This window comes from Anomaloglossus baeobatrachus, chromosome 6, assembly GCF_048569485.1.
Source record: "Anomaloglossus baeobatrachus isolate aAnoBae1 chromosome 6, aAnoBae1.hap1, whole genome shotgun sequence".
NCBI lineage: Eukaryota > Metazoa > Chordata > Amphibia > Anura > Aromobatidae > Anomaloglossus > Anomaloglossus baeobatrachus.
This window is the reverse complement of record NC_134358.1, coordinates 487,785,508-487,808,607: the sequence shown is the minus strand read 5'-3', so window position 1 is coordinate 487,808,607 and position 23,100 is coordinate 487,785,508. Positions and strand designations below refer to the sequence as shown.

Genomic DNA, 23,100 nt, shown 5'->3' with positions numbered 1-23,100 from the left:
AATGGCTGTAGAAAATGGGTTAGGCACATTTGGGGAAAATCTGTTCAGGATAGAAGCTGTGCTGATATATAAGCTAATGAAGACAGAAGTGCACTGGATGCACAGAAAACTCACATTAAGCCTATAAAACAAAAAACCAGAAAATTTAACACCAGGATAAGGCTACAAACTGCATATCAGAGGGTGAGCAAAAGAAAAAGAGTTTCCATAAATTAAGCCCCATTGCTACTGCTAGCTCTCGGGCTGTTGGAAATATTCTGCACCATGATCACAGGACTTTAACTCTCATAGCTCTGGTTCTTTACTCAGGCTGCTCTGCTATCTAGACTCTGCCTTGGACTGAGCAGCACACGCATGTATTTCCAGGAACATCTCTGCACACACCTCATGTTCATGTCTCCATCTCAAACTATCATGGATCTTGCAGCCTCTGCTGTGCAACTCGGATACATGGGATCTGGATGTTAAGCGGGCTTTACATGCTACGATATTTCTAGCAATTGCTAGCGATATCGTACGCAAAAGCACCCACCCCTGTCGTGCATGTGATATCGTGTGATCGCTGCCGCAGCAAACATTATCGCTACGGCAGCGTCACACGCACTTATCTGGTCGGCGGCGGCGCTGTGACTGCCGAACAATCCCTCCCTCAAGGGGGAGGTGCGTTTGGCGTCACCGCGACGTCACTAAGCGGCCGGCCAATCAAAGCGGAGATGAGCGGGATGAACATCCCGCCCACCTCCTTCCTTCCTCATTGCGGGCGGGACGCAGGTAAGGTGAGGTTCCTCATTCCTGCGGTGTCACACACGGCGATGTGTGCTGCTGCAGGAACGAGGAACAACATCTATAAACAACCATTAACAATTTTTGGTTTTAGTACAATCTCTCCATGGTGAACGATTTTCACCACTTTGGAGGACGTTTAAGGTCACTGGTAAGTGTAACACGTAGCGATACCGTTAATGACGCCGGATGTGCATCACTAACAACGTGACCCCGACGATAAAACATTTACGATATCGTAGCGTGTAAAGCCCCCTTTACTGCAGCATCTCTGTGTTTTACATCTGGCCACCAAATATTTAAAAGAGATTGTCAACCACTTTTATTGTGATTACAAATCCCTAAGATACATCATTCACATAAGATTGGTGAGTGTTCAACATCCAGAAACTGCAGCAATCAGTTGTTATTATCAGGAGGGGACATATTATTGGTGCAACCTGTGCAGCCGCACTGGGACCCAAGAGGTAAGGGGGACTCTTCCCCCCTCCAAAAAAGGTGCAATTTTGCATTTTTCTGTTTGGTGTCCACCAGTGGTTATCACCACCTGGAACCCAAATGTAAGAGTTTCCAAAGTGGTAAAACACTGCTCGGCGGATTGTTAAGTGGCTGCTGCCATGTACTGCAACTCTACTCCTATTTAACTGCTGGAGGTGATAACCACTGATCAGTAGGGGGTCCCAAAGGTTGGACACTCTTCTACTGATGACTAGAGATAAGCGAGCACCACTATGCTCGGGTGTCGTTAAAAGCAGTTGGATGGGTGCGACTCAAGTTACTAAAGGTCCAGTCACACTAAGCAACTTACCAGCGATCCCAACAACGATAGGGATCGCTGGTAAGTTGCTAGGAGGTTGCTGGTGAGCTGTCACACTGCGACGCTCCAGCGATCCCACCAGCAACCTGACCTGGCAGGGATCGCTGGAGCGTGGCTACACGAGTTGCTGGTGAGCTCACCAGCAACCAGTGACCAGCCCCCAGTCTCCTAGTTGCAGCACACATCAGGTTAATTAACCCGATGTGTGCTGCAGCTATCTGTGCACAGAGCAGGAGCCGGCAGCACAGGCAGTGAGAGCGGAGGAGGCTGGTATCAAAGGTAAATATCGGGTAACCAAGGACAGGGCTTCTTGGTTACCCGATGTTTACATTAGTTACCAGCCTCAGCAGAAGCCGGCTCCTGCTGCCTGCACATTTAGTTGTTGCTGTCTCGCTGTCACACACAGCGATCTGTGCTTCACAGCAGGACAGCAACAACTAAAAAATGGCCCAGGACATTCAGCAACAACCAACGACCTCACAGCAGGGGCCAGGTTGTTGCTGGATGTCACACACAGCAACATCGCTAGCAACGTCACAAAAGTTGTTCGTTACCAGCGATGTTGCTAGCGATGTTGCTTAGTGTGACGGGGCCTTAAGTGTAATGGAAGTCAATGGGGAATTTAAGCATTTGCTCACAAAATCTTGAAGAACGGTGCTTGAATCCCCCATTGACTTTAATTATTTCCGGGTACTCAAGTCGCACATATCCAAGCATCCAACTGCTCTTTACGAGATCTCAGCATGGTAGTGGTCACATCACTACGAATTACCTATTCTTTGGACACAAGCTAGGCTTTTTCTATACCTTGTCTGGTTATAGTGGGAATATACTATATATCAGCTATATTATATGCTTGATGTGCTTCACCTCTATATGTTATATGGTTGCTTTGTAGATTTTGTCCTACCTTGCATTGTCTGATAGTATTGAGATATTCCCCTATATTTTCTTGTGCTCTATTAGGAGCCTTCTCTGTTATTTGGTTTTGTCAAGATTTATATTATTATTTATTAAAGAACTTAGGTGCATAAGGGACCCTTGGTTTATATGGTGGTGTCTGTTTTTGTGTATTTCTGTATGGATTTAATTATGCACTAAATAAAACTTTTATTCATTGAGTGAGTGCCATATTTTGTCAAGCGCTTTTTCTCCCTTATCTATTTTTTGGATGTGTCATCAATATATAAGTAGTTGGCAGCCGTGTTAAACTGAAGGGAGTAAAATCTGGACCATAATAAAGATTTTTTATTCATTCAGAATTTACACTGTGCATCCTATTCATGATGTCATTCATAGTTATGACCATTTAGAAGAGCATATATTGGCCTATCACTAGATGAAAAGGTAAAAAGCGCATTTGTCGGGTGCAATGCTTTTTATGCCAGTATAAAAATTCATTCTCAGCAGCACGTGTACGCAGGAGATGTGAATCTGTGCGTGTAGAATGTTCGAAGGCTTCTCTAAACAGGATCAATCCACATATAAATTAGAGTAGTTTTGGTATTCAATTCTTACCTCCTGAGTCACTGATACCCCTCCTTTAGGGGCAGCTGAAAACATTAGCATGATCTGTTCTCTTTGATCAAAAAAATCCTTCAGTATCTTCTCATTCTGCTCGTCCTCTACAAACTTTATCCATCGATCTTCTTTGACTTTCAAGGTACTTTGAAGGTAACTCCCAACATAGGATACTCTTTCATCTTCCCAAAAGGGAGGCACTGGAGGTTCCTCATCATCGATGTCCATTTTTGGCACCTAAAACTTATGTAATCACCTATGGAAATATAAATATCACTTAACAAGAGAAAATGGAAAAATGTCTTCCCTAACCTAGGTCTTCTCTCAATGTCCCAGTTAAACAGGATGAGAATCGTTTGGGCACATGAGCAGAGGCGAATCCTAACAGTGTGTAACTTACAAACTGTTAGAAATCGGAAAGCTGCAATCCTTGCCGAAAATTATTAATTTCCACAGTGCTTTACAGACAGACAATCTAAATACCCTAAGGAAGGAAACACACACAAACATAGGGAGGAAATAAAAACTCCTTGAGTGCCCATGTTGCCCACATATATAAAATGAGAACATAATCCCCTAAATATGATAAGTTTAGATGTTTAAAAATACCACAACACCAAATATGTGAAGTTTTTCTTTTGGTTTTAGGCATTCTGTACAAGGATGGCATTTTTTTTACTCAGACTTAAAACAAATACAAAACTTAATACCTATATATAATCTCATATATGGACCTCATCATGTGAATATTTTATGGCTGCTATACAGTAGTACACTTTGACACATCTACTGTATATTGTAGTGCCTGGCAGGGTCTTATGGTAGTTTTAAATTGGCAGACAGATCTGTGGGCAACTATTAGGCACCTGGCTAATAAAGCATCCCATCGGAACCCAACAACTGTGTTGTGGGAGCCTGCCATGAATGAAGTGACTAATCCAAATTCACTACCCGGCAGCTTCACCTGTTGTGAATGTCGTCTGTGTGGGTGCTGTTTTGGAGCTCCCTCTGGTGGCCAGGAATGGTAGTGGAGCTGAGTCAGAGCCTATGACTCAGACAGGTGTTGGCATTAATTGGGAATTAAGGAAGTCCTATTGCAGACAAGCCTGGTGTATATAGGAGAGCACTTTTTGCCTTGCTGGCGCCGGTTATAATTGAATTTGTTATATATTGAATTTTCCTCAGTCTCTGAACCTGGCTTGGAGTTCAGTCCTTCCCTGTTTCCCTGTGAAAGACTTCTGGAGATAAGTTTGCTATCTTTTCCCTTGCTTCCTGGTTTACACCATAGGGTGTTTGTTTTTCTTACTTTGTATCTGTTTTCTTGCAGGTGAAGTTTTGTTTCGCTTGTGCGGTGAGCATGGGGATTACCCCTTTGCTAGCTCTGCTGCAAGGAAAGGGAGTTTCTTCCTGTCTTGATTATTTGCACTTTTGTATTTTTGTGTTCTCTTTGGTATTTTGTTCTCCCATTATTTACAAGAGTACCTGATATAGTGGGGGTGAGGTTGTTCGACCTCCAGGGCCATTTTTACTATCAAGAGATTGGTATTGTTCTGCAGTTATCTTGTACTGACCACAATCAGTTTCCTTTCCTTGGTATCTAGTTTGTCGGGCCTCACCTTTGCTAAATCTACTTTTTTATCTGAGCATTGTGTTTTCCTACATCCTTTGGGGACTTCTCTGAGGCAAGGTAGATTTCCTCATTTTCATCTGTGAGGCGTAGCTGGTTTCACAGGCTATGACGAGTCGTCTAGGTGTTTAGGAACGCCCCACAGCTACTTCTAGTGTGGTCTGATACAGGATTGCAGTCAGCCCAGGTACCAACTACTCTTGTTGTTCTTAGTGTTTTTCCACCAATGGGAGTTTTTTGTAATCTTCCATGGCTACCGGATCATAACATTTACCCTGCCCCTCTAAACTAGCTTGACAGGTCTCTTCCTATGTGTAGGAGGCAAGACCTGTTAGTCAATGGAAGTAAAGTGGGGAGAAGAGACATGCGTCTTGGACTAGTTATCCTATTGACTTCCCCCTCGAATACCTTTTAAAAGTACTCTCTCTCTGAAATGCCACAGAGTAAAACATATATGTCACACAGACTTTTGCATAAAATTCGCCGACCGTCACAGTGGTATGGGGCTCTATTCAGATTGTAGATTCTGATACTCCGCCAGATGGTTTTCCTGGTGCCTGGGATCAATGCAGGCAGACTCGGGTGTTGACTTGCTGTGTGCTGATTCATACACAGGCTAGCAAGGGTTAATCTCTGCTAGTCTACTTTCTCCTTTAATCACATGTTGTGGGGAAAGCTATCACATCTGCTCCCCTCCTATTTATGCTGGCGGAATCTTTCTAAACATGTCAGCTATAGTTTATCCTATGTTGGTCTGTGAGTTGTGGTGTCCCAGACACTCTGGTGAAAGTTGTGCCTATTGCTTGGAGCGGATGTGGAGTTTACTCCTGTTTTGTACTTCTTTCCTGATCTTGTTTTTCCTCCTCAATCTCTTATTGTCTTTACCTATGTGTGTGCATACTGTGTGACAGAGTTTTGGTTTTCTCTTGTTGGTTTTCATCTGTGTGTTTCCACACAATCCTGTGGTGGAGGGGGGGGGAAGGGGGAAAAATCAGATCAGGACTTGTCAGGAACAGGACCAGTAAGGAGACTGATGGTTTTCCACCATTAGGAAAATCCTTGAGATTAGATATAGCATAGGGCCCCCTAGCTTGAGGGACGCTTAGGAGCCCCACACGGTTCCCCACTATTGCAAAGTCATCATGACAAGATAAGGCTACAATAATGCAACAGGAACTCTAATTCATGCTGCCTGTGGTTTGGGCTGCTTGGTTACCTGTAAAGGAATTGCCTAGGCTTGGGACAGAAGTCTGCAGTCCCTCTGTATGCCTGAAGAATCACGATAATGCAGTGCTACGATTCCCCGATATTCTACCCGCTCTAGTCAGTGGTATCAACTTGCATATGTGCCGGCTATACTCATCTGACTTCTATTCACTTCTAATAAGAGAAGGAGAATGAGTATAGTTCCAAGCATAGACAACCCCTTTAAAGAGAATCTGTCAGCAGGTTTTTTCTAAGCAAGCTGACAGTGTGCTGTAAGGGTTAAACAAAGAATTCAGGGATGCCTGTCTTATCAAGGTCCGATCTGTTGTTTATTTGCTATGTTTGTTTAAAAAGCAGGAGTTATCATTGTTCGGACTACAAGGTCACGCACACGGCAGTCTGACACGCCCCCTCCTCTGATTGAAACCTCAATGTCAATGTGCAATCTATATTGAGAGTCTGGTGTGGGGGCGGGGAGGAAGCTCTCTCAGCTTTGGTACATGGCTAAATCTAAAAATTCTGATTGTGTCAGAACAGCTGGACCCAGTAATTTAAGTGATACATCATTGGATTCAGGATCTCTTTGCCTACATTAAGCGGGACAGGTGCCAAGTCCTGCTGGAAAATGAAATTTCCATCTCCAAAAAGCTTGTCGGCAGAGGGAAGCATGAAGTGCTCTAAAATTTCCTGGTAGACGGCTGTGCTGACTTTGGTCTTGATAAAGCACAGTGGACCTACACCAGCAGATGACATGGCTCCCCAAACAATCACTGATTGTGGAAACTTCACACTAGACCCCAAGCAGCTTGGATTGTGGCCTCTCCACTCTTCCTCCAGACTCTGGGACCTTGACTTCCAACTTTCATCTGAAAACAACACCTTGGACCACTGAGCAACAGTCCAGTTCTTTTTCTCCTTGGCCCAGGTAAGATGCTTAGGAAGCCGTTGCAGGTGTTTTGTGGTAATTATTCTAATTTTCTGAGATAATGACTTTTGGGCTTTCATTGGCTTTAAGCCAACAATAACAGAAATAAATACTTGAAATAGATCCTTCTGTGTGTAATGACTCTATATAATATATAGAAATAGATCCCTCTGTGTGTAATGACCCTATATAATATATGCGTTTCCCTTTTTGTATTGAATTACTGAAATAAATTAACGATTTGATGATATTCTAATTTATTGAGATGCACTTGTATTTGGAGGCATGTTGAAGACAAAACAAGAATTTAGCATTTTCCCAGACCTTTTTGTACCTACTGAATGCCTTATTTTAAAGGGAACTTGCCAGCTGATACATGCTGCCCAAACCGTGGGCAGCATGTATCAGACACTATCTGTATGATTACATCCAGGTATGTTTGACGCTGAAACGCCGAAGTGTTTTAGAGAAATACATACTTTTAATAGCCACTGGGGACAGAGTTGAGCAGGTTGCTAGGCGTACAGTAGGGGTTTCCTGCAGCTTCTCCCCGGCTGCTGACAGTGACTGACAGATCTCTGCCTATAGGCAGTGAAGCATACCAGGCTGAGGTCATACAGTGACTAATACTTGCCATCCACGGTGTGGGCAGCATGCAGTTTTCTTTTATCATGAGACTTACAGGATGCCTAGATCATGACTTTAACTAGGAGATGACTCCAGAGCATCAGCTTTGTGAGCCACGTGGGAAACGCCAATTGTATACAGGTAGCTATGATGCCACGCTCCCTGCCTCCCCCAGGACGTGATCGCAGCCCATCTTATGCACGACTTAGATACAGAGATCACAGACACATGAGCTGTTAGGCTGCAGTCAGATGCTCATAATAAAACTCCGCACAAAAACACTCACGCTTTATTAAAAATTACATTAAATCCCAGTATGAACTTTCCACAAAGAAATGTGCTTTTCTTGCTGAATTGACAATAAGAGAATCTGTACAAAGGGCAAAAAATCTGAAGCTTTTTTCACTATCAGCGCTGGGAATGAGGAGAGAATATTCACACTGAAAACTGTCTGGGGCTAAAGGAATGAATTGTGCAACGTGTCAATGTATGCTGCAGACATTGCAACAGATTTCAACCCTTGGACCACGTGCACATGTTGAGTATTTGGTGATTTTTTCACCACAGTATTTGTAGCCAAAACCACAAGTGCAATAGTCAGAGGAAAAGTACAATGGAAACACGGGCACCGCTTCTGTATTTTTTACTCACTCCTTGTTTTGGCTTAGGCTACGTGCCCACGATCCGATCCTAGACGCAGCGTGTCCTCTCCTGCGGGCTGTGAGTCTCCTCCGCAGGAGACCGTAGCTGCCCGTGCCCATGATCAGGGTTCAGGCCGCTGCGGACTTTCTCTGTGTTTTCCTGCTGGAAACACTCGCGGTTCCACAGCAATAAATTGACAAGCTGTGGCTGGGGAAGCTGTCAGTTTACGCTGTGTGCAAAACAAGCACAGTGGGTAGGAAATTTCTATAAATCCCATCCATTGTGCTTGCACTATACATAGCAGCATTTTGGACGCAGTGATAACATGCTGTGTCCAAAACACTGTGAACTGTGATCATGGGCACACAGCCTTGAGCCCCCTTCACACATCCGTGAAAATCACGCACGTTTTTCACGGACGTGTCAAAGGTGCGTTTTGCCCTCCGTGTGCCATGTTTATGGCACACGTTTGTTCTCCATGTGCTATCCGTGATAACACACGGAGAATGGGAACTTTCACCTGTCCCTGGCGTTGCTGTCCGTGGTGCTGAACTGCGGTCTCTGTCCCTGCCGACTCCCCGCTGCTGCTGCTGCTTCCGGCCCGCAGTGGAGTGAATATTCATGAGCATAATGAGCAGCGGTCGGAAGCAAGTGACAGCAGCGGCAGAGACAGCATGGCTGGAGGCAGGGGAGTATAGAAATTCTTTTTAATTCACAGGCACGTGTGTTTTCTTCGGTGCGTGTCACATGGATCACATCTATGCGGTCCGTGTGACACTCGTGATGCCTGAGAAAAACGGACATGTCTATGTGTGGAGCACACGGGCACACATATGTTCCACACGGACACACGGTCCATAGCATAACACGGACGTGAGCGCAGACCCATTGATTTTAATGGGTCTACATGTGCCCGTGTCTCCGGCACGTGAGGAAATGGACCAATCACGTACCTGAGACACCGATGTGTGAAGGAGGCCTCACAAACATGGAGGTAAAAAACTACTAAACACTCAACGTGTGCACGTGGCCTTACGATATAAATTTGCATAGTTACTACATCAAAATCCACAGGGGTAATTATATGTGCAGAGTTCAATGGGGATTTTCCACTGTTGAGGCCAAGAATGGAAAGTACCCTACTTAATTAATAAAACAGCTTCGTGTGAGTATGCGCCAATAGATTTCTATTACAGCAGTATTACAGATGTAAGGATCAATCATTGTTGCTACTTGAGTCTTACCAGGCTTTAGCTGGTCGGATAACATCTATGAAACTGATATCTGCAGGAAAATTGGTTACCATCCTGATATTTCATGTACAGGGTTTATTCAACAGAGAGAACTATCCTTGACTACCTGCTGTGGCTCATAGAAGGTGATCCAGGGAGTTTATCACCATTCTAAGGCTGAGTTCAAATGTCCTGTAATCATCCGTAAGGCTGGAGTCACACTTGCAATTAACTCACACGAGTGCAATGCGAGAAAATCTCGCATTGCACTCGGACCAATGTTAATCAATGAGGCAGCTCCGATCTGCTATTTTATTTAGTCTGATTTGGACTGAGAGAAAAAAAAATTTAAAAAAAAAAAAATCGCAGCATGCTGCGTTTTGGTGAGTTTCTCGCGCGAGTCTCTTCAGTCGAAGTCTATGGTGTGACGACCTGGACTCTGTCAATGCTTAGCAAGGGTTACATTTTTTAAAATCCAGCCAGACATGACATTAGTTTGTTTATAGATGGGGGATAAGCCCTCATTGTTTCTACAAGACTCTTGTTGACTCATGTAATTGTTTTCGCCACTGAAGGCCAGACACCCAGATAACTCAATTATGCAAACTTCCCATTGTATTACTAAGTGAATTGCTAGATGTGATGTAACATACCTGTCTCACCCTTGTCTCTGGATATTTGAATATAGCTTCAAATCTAGCCAATAAGAGCCCAGTCTTTTCCATCAATCATGAAGAACCTATGGTCTGAATGGAGAGCTCAGGGGTATAAGAAGGAGGACTGTCCATTGCTCAAGGACACTCTTGCTACATGCTTACCAATCTAGGACCTGCGGATCCGATTGGCAAGCCATAACCTGGATTATAACACTATATGGACTTCAGCATTGAATGCAAGGATTCGGCTGTGATACCAAGGACTACTTAAGGAAGAAACCCAGGTTGGGACAATTTGGTCACCTGGCTACAGACTTTGCAGACCTCACGCAGCTTCCTAAATCTGGCACTATTCCTTTCTCGGTGGGTGCCCGCCAAAAGCGGGGTGCTGCTGAATTGGAGTAAGTGGCCCTGGAAGCTCTGAGGCATGGACATTCTAAATCCCTGGTGAGCCAGCGGAAGGGTGAGACTCTGTTGCCTGTTACATTTGTGTGTTTTGCTGGTTATGTGTTATGTGCCGTTAATATTTTGGGGATCCAATAAAGTCTTAATATTGTGATTCCCTCACCCTGTGTTGTCTGAGTAGTGTTCCGCCCACGGTTAAGGAGGTCGTGCGTTCAGTTGGGATGAGCCCTGAGCCACGCTGTCTTTCTAAAAGCGGCTGGGCCAGCGGACAAGAGCACCCACTGAGCCCCGTGTCTCCACATATGGGTGCGTAAAAAAAAAGGATGTCACAAGAACGGCACACGGATAATCCTAGTGACATCCGTTTTTCTCAATGCATTTCTATCATGTAGCAGAGAACAATGTAAATGCTCCTGCACATAACAGTACATGAGTAGCAGCTGCTGAGGGTAAAAACTGATTGCATACTGACAGCATACTGACAGCACACTGATGAAATGTGAGAAGAAATCGTCCAACTTTCTGGCATGCGAATCAGACCGATTTTACGCTTGCAAGTTTGATTCCAGCCTTAGAACAGATCCTGCAGAGATCCATTGGCAAATTATGTCTGCTGGATCCGGGTTTGTTTGTTTGTTTTTTTTTGTTTGTTTTTTTAACATGGGAGCCTATGGAGGACGGATCTGTTAATGGATTGTTATTTATCTTCCAATTGAAACGGATCCTGTAAGAAATTGTAAATGCAAGAAAACCGAATCCGTTATCCATAGATTCCAATGTTAAAATAAACGGATCCAGCAAACATCAGTTATTTAACAACAGACTAAAAAGTTATCTCATCAAAACAAATTCAATATTTTATGTCTATTAAAAGACCTAAACAATATGAATTAATTGACACCCTTTCATAATAATTTTAAAATCGGTATTTTTTATTCAAAATTTTTTTTAAAAACATAATAAAAAAGGACAATACCACCAGTGTGGGAGCAGACAAACAAAGCCAAAAATAGGACAATCAATTTCCAATCAAATGTATATTTTTTCGCATAAATATCTGACTATAAATAACAATAAATATCGGTAATCAGTATAAAATGCACAGTAAAAAGTTATATATAAAGTGCAAACATGCCTATTGCATTACCCCATTAATTAATGATCACTCCTGCTGTATTTTCTAAAACAACTGCACCTGTCTGCAGAACTTTTTACCCAATGGATCTCTGCAGGATCCGTTCTAACGCATGATTACAGGACATGTAAAATCAGTCCATTCGACTAATAGGGCACCTGGAAAAGTGTCAGAGCGAGACAACACCCCATAAAGGGACTGAGTTGCTTAAATGGAATCTGCCATATCCAATAACACCATTAACATGCAGATATAGGGATAATCTGTAGGTTAATAGTGTTATAAAGGTGCCCGGCTACAACACTGAAAATGCCGCAAGGAGAAAATACATTTTATTTCTCCTGTGTGTCACTGACTTTCAGTCATGCAGGCGTGCCTGGAGAATGGCAGATATAAGCATCAACACTGACTGACAGCCATCCCTGCCGTGCATCCAGACAGAGACGGCTATCAGTCAGTGTCAGGGTGTGCTTACAGCTGCCACTCTCAGTGCTGGGGGCGGTCAGTGTAACTGCTCCACCTGTATGACTGAAAGCCGGCAACTTCTGGAAGGAATAAAGTTCATTTTTTCCTAGTTGCCACACTTTCAGTATTGCAGCCGGACACCTTCACACACTATTAACCTGCGGATTAACCCTATATCTGCATGTTACTAGCATTATTGGAAATGTTAGCTTCAATTTAGAGTGGTTGTCTCATTGAGTGCTTTATCACAGATCAGTTATTTTGGTACATATACTGCCCATTATTTTTATGCATAGATTATACATCCATTATATTTAATGTTTCTTTTCATATATCCGTTTTACTTTGTGGACTGATTGTCCGCAAAAACAACGAAAAAATTGAGACGTCTTACTTTTATTTGTGCTGCAGATCTCACTTGACAATGCAAGGCAATGTCCCCTTGAATAAAAATAAGGGAAACGGTTAGCACACAGATGCAAGCTGTAATATTATTTAATGGGTAGCTGAATCTATGAAATCTTACTGTGCATAAAGCTGCAACATGATTATAAAAGCTATAGGTGACAGATACCTCACATCATGGTATACATTAAACAAGTACATAATGAAAAGCTATAGAAAAGTTCACAATGTATCTGTTAAAGAGGAACCGAGTGCATCTTTTACATATGGAAATGGTGCTATGGTTGTTTAGTAAAAGACCGATGGTTCCAAACGTGAAATGTGGCATATAAGTTATATGCAAATCAGGATGTGAGTGCACTGGGGGTGTGTCAAGACATATGGCAGCTAAGTGCATGGACACGCCCCCAGTGCACTTCCAGCCTGCTTTGTATGAGGCTTCTATTCTAGATTTCTCACATCTCGCACACTGGATCTCTACATAGAAGATATCATTGTTATTGGAGGTAAGTGCCTATACGGCTGCAAAAACTACTTCCATATGTAATATGAAGCTGACAAGTTCCCTGTACTATTGGGGTCTATGGGGGACAGATGCCATTCCCAGCATCCTCAACATTTCCCAGAATAAACAGATATAAAGGGTGCTGGGAACACAGTCACCTTCCTATGGTTTGCACAAATATAGATTGCGACTTTTATTTTTTTTTTTAAACAGAAGATACAAAAGGAGCCTGATCTGGAGGAGCAGAATTATTTTATTTACACTTGAACATTCCAAAAAAAACCAGAAGAAACGAACATAAATCTTTGATCTTTACAAAACAAATGTACAAAAGTGAAGACTTCAAAAATAAGACACATGAAAGATTTCCCACTGGTGAGAAGCCACAGGCAGCGCCGTCCATGTCAGTCCCAACGTGTCCGCATTGTATCTATTCATCTGCGGCTACAGGGGCACATTGTATCTAATGATTGGGGTCACATTGTGACCTCATAAATGTTTATAAATGAGTCGGACTTTCTCCCGCTGGTCACAAGCGTCTCTGGCGTCAGACCAATGCGACTTCTCTGCAGTTTTGCTGTTTTATTTACAGCAAAATCACAGCTCAAGAATAGGCAAATTGAGGCAACGTTGAGCGCAGATTTTTAGCTCTGCGCCTGGTCTGAGAATTGCTGTAGGGTATAAATGTCGTTAATGTAGCGGGGTTCGCCACCTTTATTTTTACATTATTTTTGCCTAAACATCACTTTTTTTTTAATTGACTTTCATTATAAGGCTATGTGCGGACGTTGCTTAAATTCATGAAGTTACGCTGCGCTTTGTAGCGCAGCGTAACTGCATGCGTCCTGCGTCCCCTGCACAGTCTATGGAGATTGTGCAGGGGCCGTGCGCACGTGGCGTTTTAGAGCGCAGCGCTTCGGCTACTGCCGAAGCGCTGCGCAAAAAGAAGTGACATGTCACTTCTTCCGTGCGCTTTGTCGGCAGCCCCTGCTCTGTCTATGGCAGGAGCTGCAGGCAGAGCGCACGTTCTCGCCGGCACCATGCGCTTCAGAACGCAGCTTTTCAGCTGCGCTCTGAAGCGCACCTTTTACGGTGCTGGGCTAGTACGCAACGTGCGCACATACCCTAATTCTGCACTGTTTGCCTCTTGCAGCCTCCGTTTCTTACGGACTATAGAATGGGTTAACTGAGAAACAGCCAGTGAGCTCATTCTGACGGGAGAGTTTGGATGTCTTTTTCATCTCTTTTCTCAGTTAATTTATAACCACCTCAAAGTTGAAGGTGCAAAGAAACAAAAAGCTGATAAACGTAACATGGTGTAACATTTTTAACACTAGAACTACTGGACTCGTGACACCTATATAAAAATGCATAGTGCAAAGTAGTCAAAATGACTACCTCAGTAGTTCTAGTGTTAATGAAACCGAATTGAAAAGATGATTTTTAGCCCCAAATGCACGCATTAAAGGCACAGTTCACATGTCTAGTAATCCTCCTTTAGGCCCTGTGCGCACGCTGCGGATTTTATCGCGGAATTGCCGTGGATTTCGCTGAAGGAATGCTGCAGAAAATGTTTAGAACATTTCTGCAATCCTTCTCCAGCAAAACCTATGGGGATAAAAAAAAAAAATGCTGTGCGCACACTTCGTTTTTTTTTTGTCCCTGCGGGTTTTGCTGCAGAATTTCCGCTGCGGAATTAATGAACATGTCACTTCTTTTCTGCAGGTACCTGTGGTTTTTGCCATAGATAATTGTAAAAACCCGCAGGGAACAACCTGTGAAAAATTTGCGACAAAACCGCACCAAAACTGCGGCAAACCCACATGCGGTTTTTGGGTGCGTTTTTTTTACCGCAGGTGCGGTAATCTTTCAGAGGGTGCGGATTTTTCTTAAGAAAATTCAATTTTCTAGTACGCATAGGGCCTTAGGCTATGTGCGCATGTTGCGTACTGTCACTGCAGAAATTTCTGCAGCGATTTGAACAGCACACGTGCGCTTCAAATCGCTGCAGAAACAGTCCAGAATGAAAAAAAAAGCAGATTCCATGTGCTCTGACTGCAGCCCCTCCCATAGACAGAGCGGGGGATGCAGGCAAAGCGCAGGAAAAAAAGTGACATGTCACTTCTTAGAACGCGCGCTTCGGGCAGCAGCCGAAGCGCTGCGCTCTAATACGCCACGTGCGCACGTCTCCTGCACAATCTCCATAGATTGTGCAGGGGACGCAGAACGCATGCAGTTACGCAATGTGCGCACATAGCCTAAGAGGATCCAACAGCAAAAAAGTTCTGCAAACACAACTTTATCAGTTTTGAAAAAAATTGATTTGTTTTTTTAACATGGAAGTCTATGGAAAACGGATCCAATAACGGATTGATCCAGTAAGAAAAAAACGGATCCGTTACAAGAAAACAGAAGGCTAAATAGCAATCAGTTATGGGATCCGGTTTCTATAGGCTCCGATGTTAAAAAAAAAAAACGGATCCTGCAAAAATCAATTTTTTCAAAATGGACCAGAACGTTGTGTTTGCAGAACTTTTTTGCCAACGGATCTCTGCTGGATCCGATCTAATGGATGATAAGGCTAAGGTCACACATCAGTTTTTTTTCTGTGTGGCCGAATCTGGCTCAAAAACCTATGCAACGGATGCGGTGAAAAAACGGATGCGTTGCATACGTTTTTCCATGCGGCCTGTCCGTTTTTAGCCAGATCCGGTTTAATAATGAGCATGCGCAGTTCAAAAAAACGCATCTGGCGGCCGGATGCGTTTTTTTGCCACAGGACGCCGCATCCGGCGTCCATAGGCTTGCATTGTAAATGGCGCCGCATTGCGCCAGATCCGGCACGATGCGTTTTTTTCGCCGCAGCAAAAAACGCAGCACTTGTTTTATCCGGCCACCGCACCGGCTAAATATGCAGCAAACGGCAAAAAAACGGACGCAACGCAAGGCCATGCGGCACAATCCAGCGCTAATGCAAGTCTATGGGGGAAAAAACAGATGCGGCGACAGCTGTTGCTGCATCTGATTTTTTAAAAATAAGCGCCAGATTGTGCCGCACAGCAAAAACCTGATGTGTGAACATACCCATGGGAACTGAGCCATAAATTAATTGATTAAATTAATTTAAAAAAAAATAAAAAATAGTCCCCAGAAGTCTATCCCCCTTCCCCAATAAAACAACCCTATCAGCACAGGTGTGTGTATAGTGAATGGTCAGTTTCTTCTGGAGCAGTCACACGATACAATGGCCAGACGGCACAGGAGTAGGCTGCACCCCACCTTTCACCACATTACATTGTATCCCCCCATAGTGAGCTGCACGCCCCCTCAGGCTCACCTGCTGCTGCAGAGCTCTCTCCTACTCCGCTGTGTACATGACTCTGTGCAGCTTCTTATCTGCCTGTAATCCCTGCTTGTTTACAGACACTTCATCCCTAACGTCCCCAAATAACGAGGCGTGCCCGGGAGGCAGCAGTTACCGGGCTGAGGAGCGGCATGGCGTCCTGTCTCCCAGGGACACACATTGCTGTGACTCAGGCAGTAAACACTCCCGCCCTGCGCTGCCTCCTCGCTCCGTCACTCCGAGCTTCCTCCATCAGTGTTTGCTCTCAGGAAGGAGTGGAGCAGCCTGCGAGACACAGGGACTCTACACCATTACTTTGTAGTATTATAATCACCAAACGGCAATATTTGTCACCAGTTTTAGTCACAAGCAATATGTGTCATCAAAATGGCGCCAAATAATCCCCCTCACTGGCCGTGTCCTCACCTGCATTTGTCCCCAATTCGTTTTTGCAGGTGTTAATAATCTGCTCTGATTATAGTGGGCTTTGCTGTATTTTTTTTTATTTGTTGCTTTTTTTTTAATGTATTCTTTCTTAAAAACTCAGTACCTTTCTTTTTTTTTTCTTTTTCGGACTCACCCATAGAAGCCTATAGGGAAACTTCACCTCACGAAGTTCAGCAGCGTCTTGAGTTGTTAGGCTGTGTTCACACAGGGCGTTTTTGCTGCAATTTTTTCTGAAGTAAGGCTACTTTCACACATCAGTTTTCTGTATTCAGGCACAGTCCTTTTTTTTCCTGATCCAACGGATCCTGAAAAAAAAGTGAAAACCGTATCCACCGGATCCGTTTTTTAACGGATCCGTTATGCCGGATCCGTTAAAAAACGGATCCGGTGGATACGGTTTGCATCCGTTTTTGCATCCTTTTCGTCCGTTTTTTGGCTGGATCCGTTTTGTTAATTACATTGGAGCATGCTCAGTTTAGAAAAACGGATCCGGCGGCCGCATCCGTTTTTTACCGCATTACGCCGGATCCGGCGTCCATAGGCTTCTATTGTAAAACACGCCGTATCGCGCCGGATCCGGCGCGATGCGTTTTTTTTGCCGGACAAAAAAACGTTGCAAGCTACGTTGCCTCCGGCCGCCGCTTTAACTAATTTTGCCGCATCCGGAAAAAAACGGATGCAACGCAAAGCCATCCGGTACAATCCGGTACCAATGCAAGTCTATGGGGAAAAAACGGATGCGGTACCGGATCCGTTTTACCCGTTTTTTTCCGGATTGAACCTGATGGCAAAAAACTGATGTGTGAAAGTAGCCTTAAACTAGCAAAACCTCATCTCTTGCAGGAAATTACCTGCGGTTTTTCTGGCATTTTTTTTTTTTTTTTTGCTGCATTTTTACACTTCCTCATTCAGAATTGGACTGGCTACCGGAGGAACCTCCAGTAACACCAGGCCTGGCTGCGGTTACCTGAGTTGAACTCTGGAGCTCTCACCTGAGCTCCGGAGTGCAGCCTGGACTGAACTCAAGGTTTGCAGGACTGAACCACGAGCGCCGAATGATTCCACGGCGTTTGCGGTTCAGTTCATGACAGCTGCGGACAGGCTGGGCTGCACTCCGAAGTTGTCACCTGAGCTTCGGAGTTCAGCCCAGCCTATCCGCTGCTGTGATATGAACTGAACCGCAATCACCGTGGAATCAGTCGGCGCTCGCGGTTCAGTCCTGCAAACCTTGAGTTCAGTCAAGGCTGCACTCCGGAGCTCAGGCGAGAGCTCCAGAGTTCAACCCAGTTAACCACAGCCAGGACTGATATTACTGGCGGTTCCTGTGGTAGCCAGTCCAATTCTGTCCTCATTGCTTTGTATGGGTGAAAAAAAATACTGAAAGAATTGACATGCTGCTTCTTTAAAAAACGCAGCAAAAAAACAAGAATTTTGCCATTTCAGTCAGTAAAAGAAAAGCAATTGTGTGTGTGTGTGTGTGTGTATGTGTGTGTGTATATATAAGATTTTACTGGTACAGTAAAAGCAGCATTTTATTAGCAAATATTTACATAAAACCAATGAAAAAAAAAACTTCAAAAATGCCCTGTGTGAACATGGCCTTAAACACTGAATTTTCAGCACAAAGAAGCTGCATGGTTTCTGTCAGGTGGGAACGGGGCTTTTTCTCAGGACCAAATTGATCATAGAAGCATCGAGAGTTGTACAAGAATCATGTGGCAATACGGTTGTATTTTAGTGTTTATATTAGGGTATGTTCACACAAGATTTTTTTCTGGATATTTCAGAATGGGTCAGTTCGGAAACCTGCCTGAAAAAGTTGCAATAAAATACTCAAAAGAAAGAACATATCATGTCTATGTTAGGCCCTGTGCGCACTAGAAAATTGAATTTTCTTAAGAAAATTCTGGACCCTCTGAAAAAATTCCGCACCCGTGGCAAAAACAACACACCAGAAATCCTCATGCGGTTTTGCTGCGGTTTGTGTACACAATTGCTGTAGTTTTGGTGCAGTTTATCCGCAGGTTGGTCTTGCGTTTTTTTACCATTATCTATGGCAAAAACCGCAGGTACCTGCGGAAAAGAAGTGACATGCTCATTAATTCCGCAGTGGAAATTCCGCAGCAAAACCCGCAGGGACAAAAAAACGCTGTGTGCAAACAGCATTTTTTTTTATCCCATAGGTTTTACTCAGGGCCAGATGAAGGTTGGTGGGGTCCCCTGGGCAGAAAATCTGGTGGGGGCCCCATAACGTTAACATTTTTAGCCATAACAGTAGCGCGCGATAGCTGTAGCATTTAGATATAAATCCAATGAACATTTATCTCCTCCTGTTCTGTCACATTCAGATTTACAGCACTACAATACAGACACAGTCCAGGATCACTCACAGCCGTCACATATACACACAGTACAATACAGACACAGTCCAGGATCACTCACAGCCGTCACATATACACACTACAATACAGACACAGTCCAGGATCACTCACAGCCGTCACATATACACACTACAATACAGACACAGTCCAGGATCACTCACAGCCGTCACATATACACACAGTACAATACAGACACAGTCCAGGATCACTCACAGCCGTCACATATACACACTACAATACAGACACAGTCCAGGATCACTCACAGCCGTCACATATACACACTACAATACAGACACAGTCCAGGATCACTCACAGTCGTCACATATACACAGTACAATACAGACACAGTCCAGGATCACTCACAGCTGTCACATATACACACAAAGTAGAGTTAAGGCTGCTTTACACGTTTCAATTACATATGCGATCTCGTATGCGATCGCACACGCCCCCATCGTATCTGCAGAACCGGCAATTTGTTGCCCGTGTCGCACAAACGATTAACCCCCGTCACACGTACATACCTTCCAAACGACCTCGCTGTGGGCGGCGAACATCCACTTCCTGAAGTGGGAGGGACGTTCGGCGTCACAGCGACGTCACACAGTGGCCGGCCAATAGAGGCGGAGGGGCAGAGATGAGTGAGACGTAAACATCCCGCCCACCTCCTTCCTTCCGCATGGCCGGCGGGACGCAGGTAAGCTATGTTTGACTCCCCAACCCCAGGGCTATAGGACACCCGGTGCCGGGCCAGACTAGTCCGGGGGTAGTCAGTGGTGGCGGGGCCCGACTCCGTGGCCCTGGTGGGGTCAATTAATATGGCTTGCTTTAGTGGGGGTGATTAAAGTTTATAATATTCGTGACGCCACCTGTGGTTTGCAGCTATTAAGCCGCCGCTGCTGTATGAGGCCTCCGGGGCTGGTGGAATGGCAGCTTGGATGGTCCTGCTCCCCACAGGTGGAGCGGTGCCCCGGGGACACTGTTGGTGCTTGTAAGTGTCAATGTAGTGATGGAAGTCTATGCAGTGATGGAAGTCTATGCAGTGCAGACGAAATAATAGAGGCAACACCAAGGGTGCAGTTTCAAGTTGTTTACTCACAGTTCCTGAGTTGAAGCACACTGGTGCCTTTAGACTGCTGGAACCCACTGTCAGGGACCTCCGCTGATCCCGGGTAGATCTGGGAATAAAAGCTGGTGCACCCCTCTATTGTGTTCCTTTCTTCAGCTGACTTCTAAGCCTTGCCTTTGCTGGATGAACCTAGCTTCGCCTCCAGGCCAGGGGCTTGCCTGTCGGTAGTTTTACCCCCTTTCCAGAGGTTCTGCTGTGGGCTGTGTCCCTGGGCGCTTGAAGCCACCCTGGACCTCGGTTTTCACTTTTGGAAATTACTTCTCTTCCTCCAGTTTCTAGGGAAAGTCCCCTGTCTGCAGCTTGATCCCTCCACCTGATCTTTCTGTGGAACAGGCCACTAGCCTGAAAGCTGTCTGTGGCCCTGGAATCCTTCTGTTCTGCTGTGGTGTCACCTGAGCCTATCTGGGCCTCAGGGTCTTCACCAGGAACTCAGCTCTCTTCAGACTTTTCTTGAGGTAACTACCTCCTTCTCCTTTGCCTCACAGTCTTCACTCTCTCACTCCCTGAAGTAAACTGAAACTAACTGATTCCTGCTTCTACTCTAACACTAGCTGTTGGCTCCTCCCTGTTGCTAAGCTCCCACCCTATGGGAGCAGGGATGGGTCTTACGGCCCCCCCTGCATGCAGCCTGGGGGGTTGCTGCCACTGTCCCTGGTCTCTGTGTGTGCCTAGCAATGGGTGTAGCGCAGATTTGCTTGTGGACCGGCGTTTACTCCCTTCCTTACCCAAGATGGGAAATCACATCTCTGGCTGGGGTACAATGTTCCTGTGGCGACGGAAGCCTCAGGGGCGCCACATGTTCATCGTTCCCGGGGTGTCACACGGAGCAATGTGTGCTGCCTCGGGAACACTGAACAACCAGACGTTCAATTTTTAGAAAATAAACAATGTGTATGCGATCAACGTTTTAACGCACAATCAGGGTCGCACGTAGCTGTCACACACTACAATATCACTAACGATGACGTGACCCCGCCGACACACCGTTACATATATTGTAGCGTTTAACCCCTTCAGCCCCCAGCCTGTTTTCACCTTAAAGACCCGGCCATTTTTTGCAATTCTGACCAGTGTCACTTTGACAGGTTATAACTCTGGAACGCTTCAACGGATCCTGGCGATTCTGAGATTGTTTTTTCGTGACATATTGTACTTCATGTCAATGGTAAATTTAGGCCGATATTTTTTGCGTTTATGTGTGAAAAGTTTGGAAATTTGGCGAACATTTTGAAAATTTCGCAATTTTCAAAATTTGAAATTTTATGCCCATAAATCTGTGAGATATGTCACACAAAATAGTTACTATGTAACATTTCCCACTTGTCTACTTTACACCAGCGCAATTTTCGAAACAAAATTTTTTTCCGTTAGGAAGTTAGAAGGGGTCAAAGTTCATCAGCAATTTTTCATTTTTCCAACAAAATTTACAAAAAAAATATTTTAGGTACCACATCACATTTGGAGTGACTTTGAGAGGCCGAGGTGACAGAAAATACCCAAAAGTGACCCCATTCTAAAATCTGCACTCCTCACACTGCTCAAAACCACATCTAAGAAGTTTATTAACCCTTTAGGAGCTTTATAGCAACCAAAGCAATGTGGAAGGAAAAAATGAAAATTTTACTTTTTTACACAAAAATGTTACTTTAGCCATAAAATTTAGCATTTTCACAAGGGTATCAGGAAAAATGCACCATAAAATTAATTGTGCAATTTCTCCTGAGTACACCGATATCTCATATGTGGGGGAAATCAATTGTTTTGGCGCACGGCAAGGCTCGGAAGAGAAGGAGCATCATTTGAATTTTTGAAAGCAAAATTGTCTGGAATAATTAGCAGATGTGATGTTGCGTTTGGAGACCCCCTGAGGTTCCTAAACAATGGAGCTCCCCCACAAGTGACCCCATTTTGGAAACTAGACCCCTCATGGAATTTATCTAGATGTTTATTGAGCACTTTGAACCTCTGGGGGCTTCACAAAAGTTAATAACTTTGAGCAATGAAAATAAAAAAAAAAAAAATTACCACGAAATTGTTACTTCAACCAGGTAGCTTTTTTTTTCACAAGGGTATCAGGAAAAATTGCAACATAAAATGTATTGTGCATTTTCTCCTGAGTACACAGATACCTCATATGTGGTGGAAATCAAATGTTTGGGCGCACAGCAGGGCTCGGAAGGCAAGGTGCGACAATTGACTTTTCAAACGCAAAATTGTCTGGAATCGTTAGTGGATGCCATGTTGTGTTTGGAGACCCCCTGAGGTGCCTAAACAATGGAGCTCCCCCACAAGTGACCCCATTTTGGAAACTAGACCCCTCATTGAATTTATCTAGATGTTTACTGAACACTTTGAACCCCTGGAGGCTTCACAAAAGTTAAGAACGTTCAGCCGTGAAAATATATATATTTTTTTTTTACCATGAAATTGTTATTTCAACCAGGTAGTTTTTTTTTCCACAAGGGTATCAGGAAAAAATGCACCATACAATGTATTGTGCAATTTCTCCTGAGTACACAGGTACCTCATATGTGGTGGAAAGTAATTGTCTGGGCACACAGCGGGGCTCAGAAGAGAAGGAGCGCCATTTCACAGCAAAATTGGTTGGAATTATTAGCGTACGCCATGTTGCGTTTGGAGACCCCCTGAGGTGCCTAAACAATGGAGCTCCCCCACAAGTGACCTCATTTTGGAAACTAAACCCCCATGGCATAAATCTACATGGGTAATGAGCACTTTGAACCCTCACGTGCTTCATACATTGAGGCATAAAAACAAAAAAGTACTTTTTTTTTTCCACAAAATGTTATTTTAGGCTCCATTTTTTAATTTGTACAGGGGTAACAGGA

General features: G+C 44.3%; 1 protein-coding gene across 1 annotated transcript in view; it reads right to left on the bottom strand.

The window, feature by feature from the left end:
• DNAH11 (dynein axonemal heavy chain 11) overlaps positions 1–3,349 on the bottom strand; it is a 498,772-nt gene extending 495,423 nt beyond the window's left edge. The window contains exon 1 of the mRNA XM_075315388.1: positions 3,119–3,349. Within this exon, the coding sequence (XP_075171503.1) occupies positions 3,119–3,349 (231 nt within the window). The remainder of the gene's footprint in view (positions 1–3,118) is intronic.
• Positions 3,350–23,100: the final 19,751 nt, after the last annotated feature.